Here is a 9,182-nt window from a genome sequence, read left to right on the forward strand (position 1 = left end):
GTACACACATAGCTATGAATCAACAGACGTGTGTGTGTTGTGTAGACTCTCTTTAGGGATGCAGCTGCAAGGATGCTCATGACAACAAGTGACTGTGCTTCCAGATGTACCATTAGCCTGCTGTGTTTTTGAGTCGGGAAGGGGACACACCTAGAGCTCTTTGGAAACTGGGCCCCAAGTCCCACAGCCCTTTGAGCCCACAAAGAGTCTTCACTCCCACAGATACCCTACTTGGAGGGTAGGTTTGTTTTTCTTCCCATTTTTATTGATGTCACGGTTTAGCAGCAGCTTCAAGTTCCAAACCTATTGCAAAGAGAGATCACCTTCCGGGGCCCCCCTCCCCTCCCCCACTGAAGCTGGGGAGGTTGTACCCAAGCAATGGCGGGGGGAGGCATATGGCTTTTCCAAAAGAAAAGGGGGGCAGAGGTTTAGGAAGCAGGGCTGTAGGGTTCCCCACTCTTTTTGTTTTCCCCGCCCCTTTGTTGCGCACACTTAAAAAACAAACGGGCCCCAAACCAACCCTAAACAGGACAGAATCTCAAAGACGAAGACAGAATGACAAATGGACGTGCGTTGGGGAGGGAGAGACAAAAATCAAAGTCTGACATTCCAAACAAGAAGAAATTTGGGTGGGTGGGGGAGATAGATTAAGGAAAGAGCAACACAAGCAGGGGCAGAACTAAGACACCTAGGATCTCAGACTGGGCATTCTCCCAGCTTAGTCTGGGAACTGCTCCCTGCCCAACTTGGGAGGAAGGCAACCATGCAAACCCCAGAAGAACCAAAAATCAACTAGGCTTAGTGAAGGCAGCAAACAAGAGACACGATAACCCCTGTAACACTTACACACGCATACACAAAAGAGTCCAGAATTGCCTGCCTCCATTGGAAGTTCTGACAGGTCCAAATCTGGTTGAAAGGAGGAAAGGACTGGGCCTGACGTCCACTAGGGAGCCTTTTTTTTTTTTTTTTTTTTTGGTAATGTCAAAAGCCCTTTCCTAATTTGTGTCAAGGAACTCTGTAGTCATTCTCAACAGGAGGGTGGGGAGGACATGACTGCTGTGTCTTCCCCTTCTGCCAATCCCAGTGCTACCCCTAGACAGGATGGGAAGGAAATGTTCCATCATTCCTTGTCTTTCTCCTCCTAGGTTGGAAGTTCATGCAGATTGAGGCAAAGGGTCCTGCATGCATACTGGCCAAGGAAGGATCACCCCCTTCCCCTCACAGATGTCATACTGGGCAGCAGAAGTGACATTTCCAACCACCAAGAAGCCTATCAGAAGAACTAAAAAGAGAGGAGTTAGGGAGCTCTTCTGAACAAGAGTCTATGGCCAGTTCGTTTTAAATTCACAGCTGGGAGGGGAGCTACAACCCATCGATGGGATGGAGTGAGGGAAGAGGAAGCAGGGGATTTCTGGGGAGAAGGGGGCTCCCAGCAAAAACTGCCCACTGTTTTCCCTCAGCTTTTAATAGTCAGAACTCATCAGCTGCCACAACTACAGATCCCTTGTGCAGGTGCCCCCCGTTGAATCGCCACTCATCATGCAGCTTCGTAAAGCCACGGGACCTTGGGTCAGAACACAGAGGTGACACCACTCTACCATCAAGCCAGACCCTTCCAGAGGATAGACTTCCAAAAACATGCATGTCACAAAAGATCATCCCTCCCTTTGTGTAAAATGACTGGGGGAGGGTAGAGGGAAGGGTCCTTCCAGGCCAGACATCTACTTGCACACATTCCCTACCCCATCCCCGCATTAAAAATGCTCCTTCTTGGCTGCCTTTATGGCTTTAGAAAAAAAAATGCGACAGGCAGCAGCTTCCTGGGGGAGATGGGAACGGAGAACAGGCAGAAGCTTGCCACCCATTCTCTGACGCCCCCTGCTGGCAGCTCCTCCAGGATGGGCCGGAGGAAACAAACAGTCCAAAACTTCCAAGAGCACATCACTGGAACCCTAAAAGAAAGGAGAAGGAAAAACATAATCATTTCTTCCTTTCTACCTCTCCCAATGTCTGATTTCAAGCTAAGAACTCTGGGATGCTGGATGTTCTTTCCTCTGCAAAGCACAACAGCTACAGGGTATTAGCATCTCTCTTGTAAGCCATTTGAGGTGTGCAGAAGACATGCAAGCTCCTAGGAGAGAGAGATTAGCCAAAAGGTAAGTGGCTTTAACTAACTACATCACAGACAGGATGTGCAGAAGGTAAGAATTACTGTCTTTTAAAGGTCTTCTCCCTGTTGTCCTTCAGGCAAAGACTTTGTTTAAATAGGCCTATGGGAAAAATGGATTTGTTTGAATGTGGTGCTGGAGGAGAGCTTTGCGGATACCCTGGACGGTCAGAAAGACAAACAAGTAGGTCTTAAATCAAATCAAGCCTGAGCCATCTCTGGAAGCAAAAATGATGAAACTGAGGCTACTTTGGGCACATCATAAGAAAGGGAGAAAAAGACAATAATGCTGGAAAAAGTTGAAGGCAGCAGGAAAAGAGGAAGAACAAAATATGAGATGGATTGACTCTCAAAAGGAAATCACAGGCTTGAGTTTGCAAGAGCTAAGCAGGGCTGTTTAGGGAAGGACAATTTGGAGATTGCTCATTCATGGGGGTCGATGTAAGTTGAGGGTGACTTGATGGCATGTATCAACAACGATGACAACATGGCAATTAGACATCTAGACTCCTGTTGGTTTTTTTTTAAATGGGTGGGTGTGTTTTGTTTATGTGTTTTAATTGCTTTTAATTTGTTGTATGTACTAATTTCATGTGTTTTGTGTTCTACTGATGCTTGCTTTATTTGATTTGAATTTTACCTCCCTTAGGTCTGATTGGGGGTGCTAAGATAAGAGTGCCAATCAAATAGGTTTGGATGCTTTCACATACCGTATTTTTCCGTGTATAAAATGACACTTTTCCCTAAAATAATTAGAGGAAAAATTAAGAGTCGTTTTATACACGGAAGGCAGCAGCAGGAGGCGGAGACTGAGGTGAAGAAGCAGTCCCATTGGCTGCCGCCAGCGCCACCTGATCGCCCCTTCCAGCAATTGTCTCCTTGCGATCAGGCGGTGGCGGTGGCAGCGGCAGTCAGTGGGCGACCGAGTGTGGCTGCTTCTTTGCCTCCATCTCTGCCTCCTGCTGCTGCAGTCTCCTCCAGCACCACTCACGGGCTCAGCAGCAGCAGCAGGAGATGGAGTCAAAGAAGCAGCCATGCTTGGTCGCCTCTCGCTGTTGCCCACTGACTGATCCTCCACCTCCAGCAAGGGTAAAAATTAGGGGGTCGTCCTATACATTGGGGGACCATATACATGGAAAAAGTACAGTACTTCTAATCAAACACCTTTAAAGAAACGAAAACTTCTTGCCTATCAGGTATGCTGCCAGATGCACAGCTTAAAAAAAGACAAAGGGATTTTTTTTTTGCTGGATCGCTTCAGCTTAACAACTGGGAAACGGTCTTGAGTAATCCACCATCAGTCAGGATTTCTTGGCTAGGCCAAATTAGAAGGACTCAACACAGATTTTTAAAAAGTACATAAACTAGAATTTGCCCTTTCCCGAATGAAAATCTAAAGAGGATCTTGTTTATGAAATCGGAGTTTCCAGATCATAATAGAAGCCTTGTGTTTAAAAAAAGCTATTGCGTGTGGCAAACCATTGCTTGGGGGTAGGGGAGGCCATCAGTTGTTCTGCTGTGTCTGTTTGTATGGCTTTCCACGCTGAATTTGACTGCCCCAAAGGGGAGTGACCTCAGAGGCAGAGGGCTACAAAAGAGATGCTTCCATCAGGTGGTCAAGGGGAGAACGGCAGGCATGTTTAGGGTCACAGGGGCCATGTCACAAGTGGCAACAGTGTGATAGCTGCACCAGAGTGCAGGAGTCACTGGTCAGTAAGTGCTGTTAGAGTAGGACGTGGGTGTAGCGTCCAGTCCCCATTCAGCAGTATATTAAAAAAGAGGTCCCTCTAGTGCAGGGTAGGGCTGGCTTTCTCATTGATAACCATCTCCTAAAATTAAGCTTATGTTTATATTTATCATCCCGTTCCCATCTGTCAATGACACTCACAGTCCCTGCTGGTGAAGGGCTGATCGTTGCCTTAGTCTGAATGAACGGTTTCTACTATAATGCTGGGTTTGTCCCGTGCTGGAGGATTCTTGTTGATGTAGCTGTTCAAAGTCTTTTCCTGAGGGAAGAGAGGAGAAAGACAAGAGAAGATCAGAAAGGCAAATACAGTAGTGCCTCGGTTTACAAACGCCTCGGTTCACATAATTTTCGGTTTACGAACAGAAATCCATTGAAAATGATGCCTCGGTTTATGTTTTTTTTTTCTGCAGCATGAAGGAAGTTTCCCCAAGATGCATTGTGCCTCAAGGTCTATAGCGCCACCCCTGTTCCTATGGCAAACTGCATTTCGGTTTACAAATTTTTTGCACTAGGTAACATCCCGTAGAGGGACGTGGTGGCGCTGTGGGCTAAACCGCAGAAGCCTGTGCTGCAGGGTCAGAAGACCAAGCAGTCGTAAGATCGAATCCACGTGACGGAGTGAGCGCCCGTTGCTTGTCCCAGCTCCCGCCAACCTAGCGGTTCGAAAGCATGCAAATGCGAGTAGATAAATAGGTACCATCTCGGTGGGAAGGTAAACAGTGTTCCGTGTCTAAATCACACTGGCCATGTGACCACGGAAAGATTGTCTTCGGACAAATGCTGGCTCTATGGCTTGAAGAGCGGGATGAGCACCGCCCCCTAGAGTCGGACACGACTGGACAAAAATTGTCAAGGGGAACCTTTAACATCCCGTAGAATGCATTAAATTCGTAAACCGAGGTACTATTGTAGAAATATTTCAAAATTGCCAACTGCTCCTATGGCACTGTGACACTAGTTGCACTCTGAAGCCAAGAACCCTACATCCTACAAGTGTAACTGCTGGACCCTACTGTCTTATTGAAGAACCCAAGGATCTTGCCTTCCCCCACAGTGCCTTGAAGAAATACACTCTGGAGACACATTTCTTACCGTGTTCTAATCCAGTAGGCTTCAAATTTTTTGTAGGTTTCCAGTCCTTAGTCACCTAAAGCTACTGACAGAGAATTTGGGATTCTAGCTTCTTTCCCCTTCCTTTCTGACACGTTGTCTTACGGCATTCCTCTGAGGTAGCATTATATGCTCAGTACAAGCTACTGAGGTCTTCCAGCTGTACCTTGCTTTTCCAGTACTGTATCTGGGTGCAGTAACGGACACACTGCTGTCAGGCAATAGTCCATAGTGTTTACTCAAATAGCCGCAAACAAGACCTCAAAGGGGATGAGATCAGGGCTTGTTATCTTGCATTGCAGCAGAGTAATGTTTTATTTTCTGCTTTGGACAGACAGTCTGGAACAAAACATCCCTAATGAAGCACTGGAGTGATTTCAAATTGTTCCTGCTGCTTTAAAACATACGAAGACCTAGGCTGAATCAGAACAAAGCCCTGCCTAATTCAGTTTTCCTCTTCCTAGAGCACTGAATTGTATTTTTGGAAGGACATGAGTGTACTAGTGCACTCTTGTACATATTCCCAGAAAGCACTATCCAGCAGTATGCTGGAGCCTCTATATGTCCTTTGTGACTAGTAGCCACAGATGCTCTTAGCTCCAGGAATTTGTCCAACTTATCTTCAAAGCCATCCAGGTAGGGAGCCATCACCACACATTGTGGTGGCAAATTCCACTATATGTTGTACTTTAACTATGAAATACTTATTTTTATGTGTCCTGAATTTTTTTATCTTTTTGTTGAATTAACTCATATCTCATCCTAGTTATTGTATTAGAAAAAAAGTCTCCCTTTCCATAACATGCATAGTTTTATAATAGTCAACAATCATATGCTGTCAAGTCAATTCTTTTAATTTTTTTCCAGGGTGTTCTAGGTGCATAATACTAATTCCCTTTTTCTGGGGGTGCCCTGGAACTGTGCAGCTTGCCCTGGACCACATAGGCTGGCTCTTCACACAGGAGGCAAAGTAAGGAATCAAACTCCCAACCTCTGGCTCCACAACCAGAGATCTAAATCACCGAGCCATTCAGACCTCTATAATGTTTCTGTCTTATTTACCTTTTTTCTAAACATCCGTGGAGTTACACAAGCTCTTTCATAAGATAAAAAGCCCCAAACGTTGTCAACGTTTCTTGCAGGGGAATTGTTCCAGCCCCTTGATCTTTGTAGTTTTGATTTTCCTAGCTCTGCAATATCCTTTTTTTTTTCCTCATGCAGTGACCTGAACTACACAATACACAGCATTGTTCCCTGGAGATAAGCCTCACCTCCACAAGCTGATGCCAGTGTTCAATGGGTTTCCGTGGATTGGCCAGCATCTCAGCCCAGTGCTCTCTCCCTGGGGTGTCAGCATCGCTCCCCACCCGACACATCCCAATAACTTCATTGTGTCCAATGCTGCAGGCAGAAAGAGCATGTTAGTGCCAGCCGACCTGCATAGGAAGAGGGCAAGCCATGTGGTGGAAAGCTAATTTTCCACCTCAGAATATGTTATGCCTAGTATGCGTAAATTTGTGTGTATGTTGACTGCATTATTCATTTACATCACAGGCTTTGGGAGTGGGAGGGACAGGGCAGAACACTGAAAAGGTTGTGTGCTTTTTAAAGTAAACACCCTTCAAGAGCTAGAAACAGATGATGTTAAAACTTGGTTATTTCTATTTCCTTGGGCAAAACTTCAAAGCGGGGCTCAGTTTCTACATGGAATAAAGACCAGAGTTTAGAAAAGTTACTTTCCTGGACTGCATCTCCAAGAATAATAATCTAACAATAGAAATCTTAGAACTGAAGAGCTGGAAGAGACTCTATGGATCATCATGTCCAGCCTCTGACAAGTAGGCAGAGTAGGAAATCGAAGTCCCAACTTCTGGCTCTCTAGCCGGATGTCTAAACCACTGAGCTATTGAATGTCCAAGGTGACATGCCTGGTGGCCATACTGGCTATCAGATTAGGAGAGCTGTAGTCCAAAATAGCAGTGTAGTCCACTGCTTGGATAAGTCCAAAACTTATCCAAGCAGTGCTGGTAAGGACCCAATGTTTGTACACCATGTTTAAGTTTAGGATTACCCTGTATCATGTAACTGGCAAGTATCCTTCCCCTCAGGGTCTGACTATAATTTGTTGAGTGTGCAGCATAAGTTCCCTAAGTGTCATCTGGACTCATCATGCAAAACCAGTGGCTCTTCATGGGAAATAACTGCTGCTTGCCTTGAAGGGAAGAGTCTCTTGATCACAATGACATATTATATGGGGCAATTTTAAGTTTATTGGGACAGGAGCAAATACATTTTATCTCTTTATTAGTTTCTGAGTTCCAGTTCAAAGTTGTGCATAAATAAGGAACCAGGAGTCAATGTCCACTATAAACGTAGTTAAAAACAGTGAGTTGGATCCAGGATCTGTCTTCTGTTGATGGAAGGGCTCCCCTCACCAACAATAATACAGTAATCATGTGCCATCAAGTCAATTCTGACTTATGGTGACCCTTTTCAGGGTTTTGCAAGTGGTTTACTATTCCCTTCTTTTGATGGTGACTTGGGGCTGTGTAGCTTGTGCAAGGCCACAGAGGCTGGCAATACCTGCAGGAGGCACAGTGGATAATAGAGTGGGGCAATCAGTATTCATATCCCTGGGGATATGAATATGAATAGCAGCACCACAGGTGCTGCGGACATCCAGCCCCTCCTTCCCGAATTGGCCAGTCCACTCATGGATGTCATCCACGTTGTTGTGCCAATCGCAGAAACAGCCCAGCTGGTGCTTCTCTAGCTCTCTGCCCAGCCAACCACTCTGGCGAGAAGGTGGGATGAAGAATCTCCCCACTCAGCTGTTGAGCGGTCAGCTGTGTGGGGAGGCATGGAAGTGCTGGCTGGGTTACTTCCATGATTGGCGTGATGACGGCCCTGCAAATGGTGTAGCAACCAGCCGGTTCAGGGAGGAAGGGCTCAATCTCTGCAGTACTGTGGTGCCAATATTTGTATTTGTATCCGCAGGGATACTTAAATCTGAGCTATCCGGTGGCAACAGTGCCTCCACCCGAGTTCTAGAGATCATCAGTTCCCCAACAGCTCACCCCATTCAGAAACTGCCTTCTAACCCTTTGTGTTGCATTTTCAGGTGGCTGCCATGTGGAGGAGAGGGTCGGGGAATCTCACCCAATTTCTTTTAAGTGCATAAGAGGGTGGGAGTTAAGATGTTCTGACCATTCTGCCACCCTGCCTGCCTTTGCCAACTGCTGCCTGTTTGCACAAAGACAGATGGGAACGTCTCTCACCAGTCATAATCCATGACTGCCAATGTGATGCTGACGTGCTCCATGCTGTCCTGGGGGATGTCGAAGACAAGAGCCTCATTGTAAGTGGGGTTGAGAGTGTTCTTCTTGATGGATGTTTTGCGCTTCTTCAACCGCCGCCCTTCACACATGAGGGAAGCCTTGACGTAGGGATCTGGAAAGTGGCAGGGAGGGAGCAGAGAAAAGGGAGAGAATTATAGCGAGAAAGCAGCCTAGACCAGACTTACTGCCTAGGAGTAAAACCTGTGAGGAATGAAGTTATTTTTTTCAAAATAAATAATTTAATAATTAAATTATTGTGCTAATTATTACAATGTATGAAGCATTCCTCACTGAAATGTTGGAAAAATAATGTACTGCTTTAGCTGAACATGAACCTGTTGGTCTTTCATTACTTTCTGTCACGTAGGACTGAAAAGGGCATTAAATCTAAACAATTCCTGTCAAAGCAGCTCTAAAAGTACCACTGGAAATTACTTCTGAAAATAGCTAGGGAAAAAAAATCCTTATATGTATGGAGTAACTTCAGTCTAGCCGATGACATTGCCTTTGGAATGTGGACAGCGGATGGATCAGGACGGAGGTGGGTTGCTCCCACAGCCTAATCACAAGCCATCTCTGCTTTGGAATCTAACTTTGTTCCACTCTCGTTACTTTAACATGTGGTGCAGTGGTTAGATTGTTAGGGAGAGCCATGTTCAAATCCCAATTATGGACAGAAATCTCTGAGTGAAATGAGGCCTGATTTGCCACACAGGGTTTTTCTTAGCAAGAGCTAATTGGTGGAAAAGTGGGATATAAATGTAACTAATAAAATCTACAAGAATCAATGTCACTTGTAATTTGTTGCTTCTGAGTG

At 45.6% G+C, this 9,182-nt stretch overlaps 1 protein-coding gene and 1 long non-coding RNA gene across 5 annotated transcripts in view; one reads left to right on the forward strand and one right to left on the reverse strand.

Annotated features, from left to right (window-relative positions):
- Positions 1 to 223: 223 nt before the first annotated feature.
- Positions 224 to 9,182, reverse strand: part of SYT3 (synaptotagmin 3) — a 63,974-nt gene continuing 55,015 nt past the window's right edge. For all 4 annotated transcript variants that reach the window (XM_020808237.3, XM_078378013.1, XM_020808240.3 and 1 more), the window contains 4 exons: positions 8,306 to 8,477; positions 6,299 to 6,428; positions 4,059 to 4,176; positions 224 to 1,955 (listed from right to left, as the gene is read on the reverse strand). In XM_020808237.3, coding sequence (XP_020663896.2) covers positions 4,090 to 4,176; positions 6,299 to 6,428; positions 8,306 to 8,477 — 389 coding nt within the window. In that variant the 3' untranslated portion in view covers positions 224 to 1,955; positions 4,059 to 4,089. The remainder of the gene's footprint in view (positions 1,956 to 4,058; positions 4,177 to 6,298; positions 6,429 to 8,305; positions 8,478 to 9,182) is intronic.
- Positions 4,767 to 9,153, forward strand: LOC144583677 (uncharacterized). The gene is made up of 2 exons (XR_013537603.1): positions 4,767 to 5,997; positions 8,149 to 9,153. It is a non-coding gene; the product is annotated as an uncharacterized LOC144583677 (long non-coding RNA).

This window comes from Pogona vitticeps, chromosome 6 (assembly GCF_051106095.1).
Source record: "Pogona vitticeps strain Pit_001003342236 chromosome 6, PviZW2.1, whole genome shotgun sequence".
Lineage (NCBI taxonomy): Eukaryota > Metazoa > Chordata > Lepidosauria > Squamata > Agamidae > Pogona > Pogona vitticeps.